Source organism: Ovis aries, chromosome 2, assembly GCF_016772045.2.
Source record: "Ovis aries strain OAR_USU_Benz2616 breed Rambouillet chromosome 2, ARS-UI_Ramb_v3.0, whole genome shotgun sequence".
Taxonomy (NCBI): Eukaryota; Metazoa; Chordata; class Mammalia; order Artiodactyla; family Bovidae; genus Ovis; species Ovis aries.
The window spans coordinates 980,390-994,929 of record NC_056055.1 but is presented as its reverse complement, the minus strand read 5'-3'; the positions used below and the strand labels follow the sequence as shown (position 1 = coordinate 994,929).

Sequence of the window (14,540 nt, the reverse complement as noted above, 5' to 3'; positions counted from 1 at the left end):
CCACCTGTGCTTCCTGGGCGCAGGGCCCTCCCCGGGAGTGGCTGGATCCGCCCTCCTCCAGTCTCCAGAGGCGTGGACATGCTGGGAGCCCCTCCCAAAGGCGAGCCCAAGGCTGCCCCCTGCACGTGTCCTCCCCGTGAGTTACCACAGCAGCTCTGCTAGAGAAGAGACTCCAGCCGGGTAGAAAGGCCACAGAGATGCGGGGCCTTCTCCTTAAACCTCTGAGTGGCCGTGCTCTTTTGTTTAGAATGTGGACCTGAACTTTAAAATACTTTTCTGGTAAAGCATCTTTTCTCATCGCAAACACACTCTCCCCGTTTCCTGGAGCATTCATCACACGAAGAACTGCCCCCACTGACTCCTGAATCTCTTTGGATTGGAAATTCAGTTTGTGGACTATCAGGACCACGTTGGTAAGGCCTAGCTGGCCCAGAGACTTCTGGACTGTTTCCCACTGCCCACTTCCACGTGTGGTCCTTGTTATCATGAGCCTCAGCAAAAACACAACTAGAAGGGTAAACTGCCCGAAAGCACAAAATCAGAGAGGGAAGTCCAGAAGCTCACTGTGAATGATTTTGAATTCTGGAGGCTGAAGCTTCAAACCTGCTTGTTGGCAGGTTCCTGACGGACCCCCTCCATCCATCCACATTATTAGGGCTTGCCTTTGTCTCACATGCGTTTTTAAAGAGTTAAATACTGATAACTTGAGAAAGTCCGTTACCCACGAGGATCTTCCGCGGCTGGAGCCGTCTCTCTTGCCATCCCCTTGCTCACGGCTGGGGTCCAGCAGCCTCGAGGACACAGAGGGTGGCCTTGTGGTTTTGAGCGCCTCCCCCTGGCTGTGAGTGATATACTCTTAGGTGAACGCGTCCTCGGTATTTCTGATGTGTTCACTGGTTTTGTTTTCCTTTTGCTGCTCTTTGGGAAAACATGTATGCTCCTTCTCAGGCTATCGACTCCCAGAAATTATCCAAAGCAGTGACAACATTTATTTCATGCAATTAATGATACTCTCTGACTAATATGTGAGAAATTTGATTTGCTGATGTTTAGAGAGATGTTAAATTTCAAAAATGTGTTGGTTCCACGTGTGGGCCAGCAAGGATGTTGTTTCCTGTTACTAATGTGTTGATGTCCGACCCCATTCACCAACAAAAACCTTTTCTAAGGAGACAGCACAGAATCCATAAAGAAAACACTTGGGCCCCCTGACTCAGCTCTGAATCACCCAGGATATTCTACCAATCAATACGCCTCATTTCCTCACTAATACACTTTTAACATTCTTCTTACTCTGGTTTGTTTAATCATAGATGCAAGGAGTATATTTGAAAATGGCAGGCAGTTAACCAAATCCAACCTGAAATGGGCGGGGGAATCCATTTGCAAATCCATTTAGTATTATCTATAATTTGCAATATGTGTGGTAGTGATCGCATAGCATGAGGGGAAACGATGCATACTCTATAAATATCCCTTTAGAGTTAGAATATGTTTCAGATGAAATACAGGGGTTCAGTTCAGTTCAGTCACTCAGTCGTGTCCGACTCTTTGCGACCCCATGGACTGCAGCACACCAGGCTTCCCTGTCCATCACCAACTCCCAGAGCTTGCTCACACTCAGGTCCATCGAGTGGTGACACCATCAAATACAGGGGTGAGTGTAATTTTTAACATGGTCCTTTTAAAATGAGTATTCCCGAGTTCTTTTGAGTGTGGCCATGACATTTACCCACACGTTCTATGCGCCAGCCCACACGGTGCACGGGCATGGTGTCTCTGCCAGCTCTCCCCGGGCTTGCCGCGGCGCAGGGCAACCGCAGCAGGCGCTGGGTGGTGTGTCATTGGCGCCAACTCACCGCACTCCTGCATTTAATGGGCGTCTGGCTGCTGCGTACTTCTCCCCGTCCACCCTCTCCAGCCCGCTGAGATACAGTGAAGCAGAGTTCCTTCTAAGTTTAGCTGGGGCTTGTTGCTTCACAGTGTATCTTGATAAACTGGCTCTAAGGTAGAAAATCTAAAGCCACTCTCAGCCCCAGTATGTGCTCTTGGTACTGACTGCCCAGGGTCGGTGTTGGCGCAGAACCCACCAATGTTGGGATGTCGGCATCCCGGCAGGACCCACCAGAACCTTGGGCTTTCTTCTGTGCTGCCCAAGCAGCTCTGTGAAAGCAATTTAAAAGCAATTGCTGTGAACATCTGCTTACAAGGTGACGACAAGTTCACAAACTCTTAGAAAGCCTAGTCGTACCATGGATGTCATTATTATGCACGCGGTCAGGCAGTAAGTAGAGAAATCCAATTTTAGAAGCAATGCTTAAAATTTGGAAGTGATGAAAAAGTAATACTTTAAAATTATATTTAGGCTTCCCAGGTGGCTCAGTGGTAAAGAACCCACCCGCCAGTGCAGGAGATGGGAACTCGATCCCGGGGTCGGGAGGATCCCCCGAGGAGGAAGTGGCAGCCCACTCAGTGTTCTTGCCTGGAGAATCTCGTGGACAGAGGAGCCTGGCGGGCTGCAGTCCATGGGGTTGCAGAGAGTCAGCCAGGACTTAGCAACTAAACAGCAACAAGACTGTGTTTACCCTATCCAGCGGCTTGTCTGTCAGTTCCGGGAGCTCCTAGTCTGTAGCAGGTGTACCCAGCGCCCGGTGCCCTGAGCACACGCCCCTTTCAACGTCCCTTCCGCCTGCGGACCTGCAGGGGGACTCCAGGCCCCCGAGGCCGCGCCCCGAGCTTGCCTTCCGCGCTGTTGCAGCCCCGCGTTCTAGCCGCTCTCCCCTCTTGTTCTCTCGTGTGTCCTGTCTGCTCTCTCTGCAGAAGACCACCAGCTGGGCTGCCACGGCGCGCGCGCGCTGCAGGACGCGGACAAGGACGACAACAACAACGACGAGTACGACAACTACGACGAGCTGGTGGCCAAGTCGCTGCTGAACCTCGGCAAGATCGCGGAGGACGCGGCGTACCGCGCGCGCACCGAGTCCGAGATGAACAGCAGCACGTCGCACAGCCTGGAGGACGACGGCGACAAGACGGAGGCCCCCGGCCGCAAGGGCGAGCTCAGCCTGGACCTCGACAGCGACGTGGTCAGGGAGACGGTGGACTCCCTGAAGCTGCTGGCCCAGGGCCACGGCGCCGTGCTGGGGGACCACCCGGGCGACCGCGCCTACGCGGACGCGCTGGCGCCGCCCGACGGCCGGACCTTGAGCTACGGGATGCTGGGCAAGCCGGCCAACAACGGGCTGGCGGACAAGCTGGTGGAGGAGAGCGACGAGGAGGTGTGCCTGAGCAGCCTGGAGTGCCTCCGCAACCAGTGCTTCGACCTGGCGCGCAAGCTGAGCGAGGGCAGCCCCCCGGAGCGGCCGCCCCCGCCCGGCGCCGGCCCGCGCGCGCACGGCCGCCCGGAGGACGACTTCCCGGGCCGGACGCCGGACCGCAGCTACTCCGACATGATGAACCTGATGCGGCTGGAGGAGCAGCTGAGCCCCCGGCCCAGAACGTTCTCCAGCTGCGCCAAGGAGGACGGCGGGTACCGCGAGCGCGACGACGACGCCGCCTCCGTGACCTCCGACCGGTCGGAGGAGGTGTTCGACATGACCAAGGGCAACCTGACCCTCCTGGAGAAAGCCATCGCCCTGGAGACCGAGAGGGCCAAGGCCATGAGGGAGAGGATGGCGCTGGAGGCGGGCCGCAGGGACAGTCTGCGGTCCTTCGAGGACCAGTCCCCGCGGCCGCTCCCTGGGGAGGAGAGGAAGCCCAAGTCCGCTGACAGCCATGTCAAAAAGCCATGCTATGGTAAAGGTAATATTTCTACCTCACGTAAGTGGCCTCGTGGAAGCGGGAGCTAGGGCGAAAGCTGTCGGGCGTAGGCTGCCGCTCAAGGAGGCAATCACCATGCATGCTCTCGCAGGATTCCAGAATTAGGCCTCACAGTTACGTCTCCAAAGGGCAAATAAGATATCTGTCTGAAAAATGCACAAAGCAGCTTAATAACATGATATATCAGGGGAAGACGCATGTCTTGGAGATCCAGGGTGAGAGCGCACGCCCATCACGTGATAGAGAATGTTAGGGTGAGCCTGTTTTCTCGCAGGCGAGCCACAGGCTGTGGGGAGTGGCGAGGGTTTACGTGACAGTTAGCCAAGGGGAGTGAAGCGTGCATTTCAAATTGCATTGAGTAGGTGGCGTCATGATTTGTGAAAGTGAAGTAGCTCAGTCGTGTCCAACTCTTTGCGACCCCATGGACTGTAGCCTACCAGGCTCCTCCATCCATGGGATTTTCCAGGCAAGAGTACTGGAGTGGGGTGCCATTGCCTTCTCCAGGAGATCTCCCCTACCCAGAGTTTGAACCCGGGCCTCCCGCCTTATAATCCAACGCTTTACCATCTGAGCCACCAGGGAAGTCCTTGATTTATGAAGTTAGCATCCAGTGCCAGTTACTGATGAAGCCTCCCCTGCGGAAAACATCCCTGCTAGAAACCGCACGGTAGCAGCGGAATGACCACTAGCCTGAGGCGGGGGCAGTGACTCCACTTAAAGTCGCTGGTCAGTGACGGGAGCCGCGTGTCCCCATCGGAGACCGGTAGTCCTTCTGGCGTGCCCACCCCTCCCTGTTCCCAGCCACCGTGGAAACAGTCATGGTGCTTGCTTTATCAGGAGACACTCAAAACCATCCTCTGCCAGAGCTCCAGCGAGGTTTCCGGTTGTGAGATATGTGGGTGCATATCTGCATGGGTCCATGCATTTAGCCATGTACACATATGGTCACTACACCTAATACGTGTAGGTGTATATTTCCAGCCTGAACAGTCGACGTCGGCTTTCCAGTAACAGCCGTGTTCGCTTTCTGTATGAAGTGGATTATAATTTGACCTCGCGTAGTCCCTTGTGAATATTTCAGTTTCAAGACTCTTTCAGAACCAAGTGAGAAGCAGCAGCTTCGAGAATGGAATGGGTGATCCCCTAAACTCCTCCCTAGTCGTGCCAAAAAGGCCTTCTGTCTTGTGTGCTCTCCTGTTCCTTCTGAATATTGCTTCCTTGTAATGAGGTTCAGATTTTGCTTTGGAAATCAGTTGCTAGGGAACGTCACACAATCAGAACCTTCTTCTTCTGTGTGGACACAGGTCTGTATTCTCCTCTCGATGGGCATGCACCCCCAGGGGGGCATTGGGCTTTTCTTAACCAAGCTCCACTGGAAACGGACCTCAGCCAGAGGCCTGCTGGGCCCTGCACGTGCCAGGTGCTTGGGCGCTGACGGCCGTTTCAGTAAGGCAGGTGTAGGCCAGATCCTGTGAAGTGCAGCTTGTGAAGAAGGGTCCCCTCCTAAAGACCGTGACTTGGAGCTCAGGGGACCGTCAGGCTTGCTTTGGGTGTTGCAAGACCCGGAGATGCAGCGAGTGTGTTGATAATGAACACAGTCTCTTAGAAATCCGTAGTTGGGTATCTGAGAATCCCAGGTGGCACTAGTGGTAAAGAACCCACATGCTAATACAGGCAACATGAGGGACGCAGGTTCGATCCCTGGGTTGGGAGCGCACTTGTGTTCTTGCCTGGAGAACCCCACGGACAGAGAAACCCGGTGGCCTACAGGCCACGGGGCCACAGAGTCGAACACGACTGTTAAGTCTAACACGCACGCAGACAGGGAACACTTAGGAAGAAACGGTGTCCTTCCCTGTGGACTGGGTCAGGGATGGGCGCGACGGCTTTCTGCAGAGCGTTTCAGGCCCGAGTCCGGCTGCGAAGGCCACCTTGCGGGCTCATGCACGCCGGGCTTCCTGCGCCTGCGCCGGCTTCTGCGGTTTCTCCCACCCCAGCAGCTTACTGAAGATTCCCACTCTCTTTGTTTTGTTACTGTTGCTATGTGTTGTTTTGGGGAAGAAGTGGAGTTCAGGTCACTTGTTTCCCCTCAATAAACAAGGGCAGAAAGGAAAGAAACAGTAAGATCCCCACACGGAGATGCCCTTTTCCCTGAGAGGGGACAAGGTTGGGGACTGGGCTTTCGTGAAGACTTCAGCCTCTCCCCAGGTTTTCCACACCCGCCCCCTCTGGTCAGAGAACACCTCCACTTCCTCTCAGTGTGTTCCACGTCGCTCCCAAATTTCTTTCGAAGATGTCATAGTTAAATGCAGAACCAAATAAATAAAGCCAAGGAAGGACACCAACATGGGGAGAGAGAGGAATGGTCTCCTATTTTTGAAAAGCTTTCTGCCCTCCTGGGCTTCCCTGGTGGCTCAGACAGTAAAGAATCTGTTTGCAATGCAGAGACGTGGTTCCGTCCCTGGGTCAGGAAGATCCCCTGAGAAGGGACTGTCTGCCCACTCCAGTATTCTTGCCTGGGATATCCCAGGGACAGAGGTGCCTGGCAGGCATGGCCAAGTGTATATCGACAATCTATGGTTAGCTTCTCTGCTGCTTTATTAAACATGGAGAGGACACGCATACCAATTCTCATCCATACACAATCTTTTCAAAATTATTTAAATTATAGACGAGTAACTTTCCAAAAGCTTGAGCTAAAACAAAAGCTCATCACAAAACTTTTTCCACCTTCTCCGCAAGTGTCTGCTCCAAAGGAGAGAGGGAAGGGCTAGACCTAGCACGCAGTGTTCCTAGATGTCGTTGCAAGGTTTGGGGTAGATTGTTGGCCTGTTTTGCTTGCTTGGTTGTTTTGCGTTTGCTCAAAGATTTGTTTTCAAGATGAATTGGGGTTGTGAGAAGGGAGAAAGCAAGGAGGTGGGGGTGTTGCCGAAGGCAGAAGTGACCGCCCTCCCCCAGGACACAGGCATCGAGAGGAGAGTACACCGTGGCATCTGCAAACCTGCAGTGGCCAGAGCCGCACGGTGTTCATACAAATCTGCGCTGAGCTTCAGAACACTTTCAAGGTCGTGACATAGTATAATTTGTTAGGAAACGGTACAAACTCATGGAAAAGAGTCACTTAATGATTCCTAATAGTTATAACTTATGTTTTTATCCTTTAAAGTCATTTGTATCTAGTTTATCATTTTAAATCTCTAATTTATAATCTTAAATAATATTTTCCTTTGAAACAGTTACTTGCACTTGCTATTTTATATTTGCATCCATTCAGTTATACCTCTAGTATTATGAAATTCAGTTCAGTTCAGTCGCTCAGTCGTGTCCGACTCTTTGCGACCCCATGAATTGCAGCACACCAGGCCTCCCTGTCCATCACCAACTCCCGGAGTTGTATCTAGGACATATCTCTCACTGGTTTAAGAGATCCCAGGGCCTGAAAGAGACATCTAAGAGAATAAAATGTTAGCTAAACAATAAAAGGAAGGATTTTTATGCAAACATAAAAGTGTGTGTGTATATATATATATATATATATATATATATATATATATATATATATATATTCCTGTGAGTCCTATGTCTATTTCAAGTTTACATAAATGGTTAAGAAAAAATTTTATAAAAGTTCCAAAAATTTTAGACCAATCCTCTTTCTTGATATAAAATGAATCCTCCAAAAGTAAGACATCTGCTTTCTGGATGCTTTACTAGACTAAAGCAGACTTCTGGTAGTCACCAGCTATGGTCCACCTGTGCATCTCGTTTTGAAAACTGGTTCAAAAGTAGCGTTTCACACACTGGCATGACTCTGGTCTGGGCTTCCTCGTAGAAACAGGTTCTGGGGTTATTTTCTGCACGTCACCGAGCTGCGGCCAGTTCTGGTCTAGGGTTAATTTTGTTGGCGATGTCACTGCACTCTGGCATCTGGCGTCCGCCCCGCGGGCACCACAGCGCCCCCAGGCTGCCCAGAAGCGCCGCCTCTTAGTCTGGCGCATGCTTGCACAGCTGTCCAAGCCTTCCTCTGGCTCCAAGCACAGACGAAGAGATCAAAACAAATTACTGCTCCAGCAGCTTCTGAAACATCTCTGATTGCCCATCACCTCTCTCAGGTGGGAGTCCTACCATTTCGGTCATTTGCTGGCAGTGCCTTCTGAGAGTTCAGTCTGTCCTGAGAAAAGCATTGAATTTGTGTCCTAAGAACAGTGTTTCAAGAGAAGACATTTCAGTGCCAGTAAAATCGTGCAGTTAATGGCGTATACAATCAGAGAATTCAGTAAGAAACTCTGCTGCAGAGTGCTTAAAAGACATTATGTTTCCTGGTTGGATATCACGAAGCAGTTGGTGAAGGATTATGGAGATGTCTTGTTCTCTGAGAAGGTCACTGTCTCATCATTATTTATGTTGATTTCTTTGAGCAATAACTTATCATGTAACACACGGGAAACAATTAATCAAGAGCTCAGGTAGGGAGAGCATTTTTTTCTTTAGCATCGAAAGTAAAATATGATTCATGATTACACCATTTAAGGTTAAAAAAAAAAAATCACCCGAAGCCAGAGAATGACCCAGGATGTCACAGTGTGTCCCCGACACCTGCTTTATGTCTTTATGTATCAAGGTCTCTTCAGATTGTTAAATAATCACATTTGTCTTCGGTTGGTTGAAAAAAAAATTCATTCTCTTGACACCTGTTATCGCTTTTAGATCCCTCGAGAGCAGAAAAGAAAGAGAGCAAGTGCCCCACCCCCGGGTGCGATGGAACGGGCCACGTAACCGGGCTTTATCCGCATCACCGCAGTCTGTCCGGATGCCCGCACAAAGATAGGGTCCCTCCAGAAAGTAAGTCGGTGTCTCCCCAGCGCCCTGGCGCGCACACGCCTGCACCTCGTTTCTGCGTCCTCCTCGCCTGCCATTCCATCTCCGGTCAGTGCCGCCCGACGGGTGTGTCCTCCTTGTCCGAGGGGCAGCTCGGCCAGGACCCCGGCTCCCCCCACCGCAGCGTCCCCTCGGTGCGGTCCCTGCACACCCACCTCGGACCCCAGCTCCACATCAGTGTCACCCCGCCACGGCCCCCGAGCAGACGGCCTGGTCCTGCCTTCATCTCGAGCTCGCGGCACTTCCCTCCTTTCCTCCCCACAGACTGCAGCACTGAGTCTAGATAGCCTCTGAGACACCCGCCCCGCGCCCCACAGCTCTGACCCCCAAAGAAAAGGGACTCCGAGGTAGCTTTCGCCCAGTTAGCTGAAGTGCTCCATCCACGCTAACCAGTATTTATGTGTAACAGCATTCCGCTTAGTGTCTATTTCATGCTGTCCCAGCATTTCTACACGATAAAATCCTAAGGAGGTTTAACTCGAGTTGGATTTGATCTTACGAATCTGTTTGAACTACTTAGGTTCTGAGAACATGCACCCATCTATGAAAACAACTAACTTTCTTTTAGAGCTGAAATGATGCCCCTTTTTTGCTTATCTTTTCTCGACACATAAAGTGTGCCAGCTGTGAAGCTACCATTAGAACTGATGGCTCAGGGAAAAGGCACGCTTTCAGGAAAGACTGTGTCAGCCCCTGATTTGGGGCCTAAGGCGGTGGGGGTCCCTCGTCCTGTAAGACGTGGTTTCTAGTGGGGACCACTCGTCGCCCGGCTGGAGAAGCGGCAGCGGCCAGCTGGTGGTTGAGGGGCCCTTCTGGGGACTTCCCCGTCACAGCAGCCAGCTTTGGAGGGGCAAAGAAAGCTGTGCGGCTTAGAGGACAGGTTGAGCTGAGTGTTCTCAGATGACATGTTTGTAGAAGCTGCTGTGGCTGCAGGCTTGCAGGTGACCCCTGGCGGTGGGAAGGCCGTGTCTCTCGGAACCATCCTGCGAGCGAAGGTGCAGGGCTGTGGCCGCAGCGAATTGCAGAGAGGCCGCGCCCGTGTGTTACATGAGCAGAGGCAGCTCGCTTCACCCCGGCCGCTTCCGCCCAGCACCCCTGGGTCGGGCACCCGCTCGCACTCATCCAATCCCCAGTACACCTGCAGGGGCATTGGCCCTGTTTTCAGATGAGGAACAGGAAGGCCAGGCGCCTCCTCCTCCCCTGGGAATCGGCTCGGCACCTGGCACCGAGGACGCACACCACTTTCTGAGCTCCTCTGAGCAGAGAACAGAGCTCAGACCCAAACCCACCTCTGTCCCAGCCCCGAGCGCAGCTGTCTCCATGGAGAACTGGGCTCGGCCTTTGGGTTCAGTCCTGACCGGCCGTGTCGTGGGGCAGGAGACCTGCGCTCTGTGCCACTAGTCCTCATCTACAAACAAGGCGGGAGGGCCCCGCGCTGACGCGTGAAGAACAGGGAGCTTCTCTGTGCGCTGTTTCTTTGAGATGTCGAAGCAGAGCATCCGCTCCTTCTCACGGCTGAGCGATCCTCCTGACTCCCCATTTCCCCAAGAGCAGCCTGGGGAGTCTCCTCTGCACCCCGACGCCACATCAGCCTAAGGCAGTCTCCCCTGCACCCCGACCCTGCATCAGTCCAGGGGAGTCTCTTCTGCACCCCGACCCCACGTCAGTCTAGGGCAGTCTCCCCTGCACCCCGACCCCACGTCAGCCTAGGGCAGTCTCCCCTGCACCCCGACCCCACGTCAGCCTAGGGCAGTCTCCCCTGCACCCCGACCCCTCGTCAGTCTAGGGCAGTCTCCCCTGCACCCCGACCCCACGTCAGTCTAGGGCAGTCTCCCCTGCACCCCGACGCCGCGTCAGTCCAGGGGAGTCTCTTCTGCACCCCGACCCCACATCAGTCTAGGGCAGTCTCCCCTGCACCCCGACCCCACGTCAGCCTAGGGCAGTCTCCCCTGCACCCCGACGCCGCGTCAGCCTAGGGCAGTCTCCCCTGCACCCCGACCCCACGTCAGCCTAGGGCAGTCTCCCCTGCACCCCGACCCCTCGTCAGTCTAGGGCAGTCTCCCGTGCACCCCGACCCCGCATCAGTCTAGGGCAGTCTCCCCTGCACCCCGACCCCACGTCAGCCTAGGGCAGTCTCCCCTGCACCCCGACCCTGCATCAGCCTAGGGCAGTCTCCCCTGCACCCCGACCCCACGTCAGTCTAGGGCAGTCTCCCCTGCACCCCGACCCCACGTCAGTCTAGGGCAGTCTCCCCTGCACCCCGACCCCACATCAGTCTAGGGCAGTCTCCCCTGCACCCCGACCCCGCGTCAGTCTAGGGCAGCCTCCCCTGCACCCCGACCCCACGTCAGTCTAGGGCAGTCTCCCCTGCACCCCGACCCCACGTCAGTCTAGGGCAGTCTCCCCTGCACCCCGACCCCACATCAGCCTAGGGCAGTCTCCCCTGCACCCCGACCCCTCGTCAGCCTAGGGCAGTCTCCCCTGCACCCCGACCCCACGTCAGCCTAGGGCAGTCTCCCCTGCACCCCGACCCCTCGTCAGTCTAGGGCAGTCTCCCCTGCACCCCGACGCCGCGTCAGTCTAGGGCAGCCTCCCCTGCACCCCGACCCCTCGTCAGGCTGGGTGTGCCTTGTTCACGTGCCGTGGACTCAGCTCTGAACCAGAGTCACTGTCGCCTTCTCGGGCACCCCCAGGAGGTCGTTTCCAAAGATGGACTCATACAGGAGTCTCTGCCATAGACATGACCAAGAGTCAAAGCTCCACAGAAGCGTGTCCTTTCCCACTTTTGATCTGTTAGCTGTTTTCGGGGCAGCGCACCCTAACCACTTTCCTGTCCAGCTGAATTCCATAAAGCAGCCTGTATGTACCCCAGCTTTCAACACACCACGCTAGAGACACAGAGGACTCACGGAGCACCGCATGAGGCAGGAGCCCCCAGCCCGGCTCGGCGGGGGCCGGCCGCGTGCACGAGGCAGTGCGCCCACCTCACCAGCGAGTCCCAGCCGCTGCCGCGGGCATCAGGGCCGGGGCCACCGCAGGCTCCGCACGGGTGCCGCTCGGGCCGTCCTGTCTGAGAAGGAGCCCTGGGTATTCTCTAAGAGCTGCCGTGACGGTCCAGTGGGAGGCCAGGCAGGAAGGAGGTGGTGCCAGAGGGTCGGGTCCAAGGAACGCTCCAGAGACAGGCTGGCAGGACAGGATGTGAGAAGGAGAAAGGGAGACAGGTTGAGAAGACGCCCGGGAGCCTCCCCCAATCACCAAGGTGGGGAATCCAGAACAGGGCGCATCCAGCAGGGAGTCAGGTGGCCTGGACTTCTCCAGCTGAAGCCAGACGCTGTGTGTGACGGTCCCCAAGGGCCAGACTGCCAGCCAGGACTCCTGGGCGAGGTCAGACACGTAGGAGGTCAGTGCTCTGGGCAGCATCAGTAAAATTAGGATGAAGCTGCTCAGAGAGGAGGCTGAACAGGAGCCCAGGCTGGGAGGTCTGGACACAGGCGTGTAGGAAGGTGGGCAGAGGAGGGGACGCAGGAGCAGAGACACCCCAGGGGCAGAGGATGGGGCAGAAGGCGGTTTTTCCAAGAGGCCTACACGTGCAGGGGGTGCCTGAGAAAAAAGTCAGGCAGAAGGTGATGCAGAGGGCAGCGAGTTTGCCGAGAGAGGCTGGAGCTGACTCCCGAGAGGGAGACTGGGCCCTGGAGGAAGCCGAGACCCCTGCAGACCCAGGGTAGCACAGACCCCATCCCAGGGCACGCTGGGTGTGGAGGGCGGAGCGGGCGTTGGCAGGAGAGAGTGGCCCACCGTGCAGGCAGGAGCGGAACCTGTGCCATCTCCAGGGAGACTCAGCCCTCGGAGGGTTCAGTCTCAGGAGGAGAGGAAGCCGTGTCACGGGGAAGGTCGAGAGCAGTGCTGGGAAGGTGATCAGGTGCCAGGGAGGGGCCAAGAAGTGAGCTGAGGCGGGCGGGTCAGACAGCAGGTGGCAGGGGCAGGGTGACGCCCCAGAGAGGAGACCCCGACTCCTGCTCAGGCCGCGTCCTGGCAGAGTGAGCCGCCTGGCCGCCCCGCACGGATCGAGCCTGGGCTGCTGGAACAGACAGGGCTACAGGGGCACAGGGCCCCGCCGGGGGATATGGAGGGGCTTCGGGGAAGCAAGGGAGGGTCCCCGAGATGAGAGGGACCGTAGGCACAAGTGACGCACAGAGCTCGTGCGGACGGCGTTCGCCAGGTGCCAGGGCACCCTCGCCACAGAGGGTCAGCACGCTCGCTGCCCTGGTCCCACGGAGCTCAGGGGCCACCGGGTGGGGGCCGGGGGGGGAGGCGGCCACAGCGCTGCTCACCCCTGGCGGACCCCACCGTCCAGGGCAGCGATCGGTCAGTGAGGACCAGAAGGGAACGCTCGAGCACCTGTCCAGGGCCGTGACCTCCTCGGGGAAGCTCGGGCTGGCTCTCCAGACAGCGTGGCCTGCTCCGCCCTGTGGGCCAGGCCCTGCACCTCCCTCCTGGTCTCCCCTGGGCCCGCATAGCTCTTCCATCCTTGTATAATCAAGAATAGGATGCCCAGTTCCTAGATGAGAAGTCATCCTCTATCTCTCTGTATGTACATTCGGGTTTGGGAGTGCCTGTTCACCCACAACCCCCTTGCGTGTGTTTCCAAGGCAGAGGCGTGTTTACAAGCTGCCGATCTGTGTGCTGCGACACGGCTGACCCCTGCCCCGAGCTTGCGCCTGAGGGCCACGCAGGGACCCGGGTTTCCTGCCCCGGTGGGAGCAGCCCTGCGCTCCCGCTGCCCGAGCCCCCACTCCCGCCCAGCGCATCCTGCTTTGCATGCTGGTCAGAGTCAGGTGGAGACTACCTCCCCTTCTTCCTACCTGTGTCTCCCTGCCCATGTCCATCTCAGACGTGTGTAGGACTGTCTGTTGTAAACTAACCCAGCCTTTGTTAGAATGACTGCATATGCTTGTCCTGGGACCATCTCTGTGTTTTAACGCTGGGCTGTTTTCTCTGCCTCTCCTTGCCAAGTTCTCGCCATGCATGAAAATGTTCTCAAGTGTCCCACTCCAGGCTGCACGGGGCGAGGGCATGTCAACAGCAACAGGAACTCGCACAGAAGGTAAGCAGAGCTCCTGCGTCCTTGCTGCAGGGAGCCGATCGGGGAAGCCCCTCCCCGTGCCCTCGGGAGGGGGCGCAGCCCTGCAGGGCAGGGCCCTGGGCATTCCCCTCAGGAGGGGGAGCTGAGCCAGCCCGGGGCGCCCGGCAAAGCTCAGGGCTTAGACACCCGAGTCTGCAGGTGTCTCCCCAGCTCGTGATGGAGTGGCAGTCCCCTGGCAGGTGTCCTCCTTGAGGTCGGACCCCGGATGGAGCTGTAACCATCTGCAGCGACTCCAAGGAAGGCAGGAACCGCTCCCTTAGCTTCCAGGGGTCAGGAGGTCCCCTCCTGTCCCCATCAGATGGGATGGCAGCTGCAGAGCACAGACGGAGCGCAGTGTGACCTCACTTGGCAGCCCCGTGACCCCAGCTGGCACCCCGGTCATCCGTGTGGGTGTCAGCAGGCACCAGCACGAGTGCAAAGAAGGTGGTGGGGGGACAGGCCGGGAAAGGGGCCCAAGGAGCCGCTCTCTGCTCGGCACAGACCCCGCTCGCGCTCGTGCCTCGTGCCGACTTCTGCCAAGTGGCCTCTCACACAGTTCCCAGCAGGCCCTTGTTACCCGATAGCCTGAGAGCGATCCTGTCAGATTGTTTCTGCCCTACCGTCTCAGCTTCACGAAGTTGCGTAAAGTCATATCTGAACAGAGGAAGCTGTGACAAGCTTCACTGTCATTTGCATGTCTGATGAACTTAGTCACTTGTGC

The 14,540-nt window shown here is 56.2% G+C and overlaps 1 protein-coding gene across 20 annotated transcripts in view; it reads left to right on the top strand.

Moving 5' to 3' along the window:
* MYT1L (myelin transcription factor 1 like) overlaps positions 1–14,540 on the top strand; it is a 403,728-nt gene that overhangs the window by 304,299 nt on the left and 84,889 nt on the right. For 16 of the 20 annotated variants that reach the window (XM_060410777.1, XM_042242758.2, XM_060410779.1 and 13 more), the window contains 3 exons: positions 2,821–3,801; positions 8,527–8,661; positions 13,711–13,801. In XM_060410777.1, the coding sequence (XP_060266760.1) occupies positions 2,821–3,801; positions 8,527–8,661; positions 13,711–13,801 (1,207 nt within the window). The remainder of the gene's footprint in view (positions 1–2,820; positions 3,802–8,526; positions 8,662–13,710; positions 13,802–14,540) is intronic. The other 4 variants (XM_027964033.2, XM_027964034.2, XM_042242760.2 and 1 more) reach the window with 1 other exon arrangement.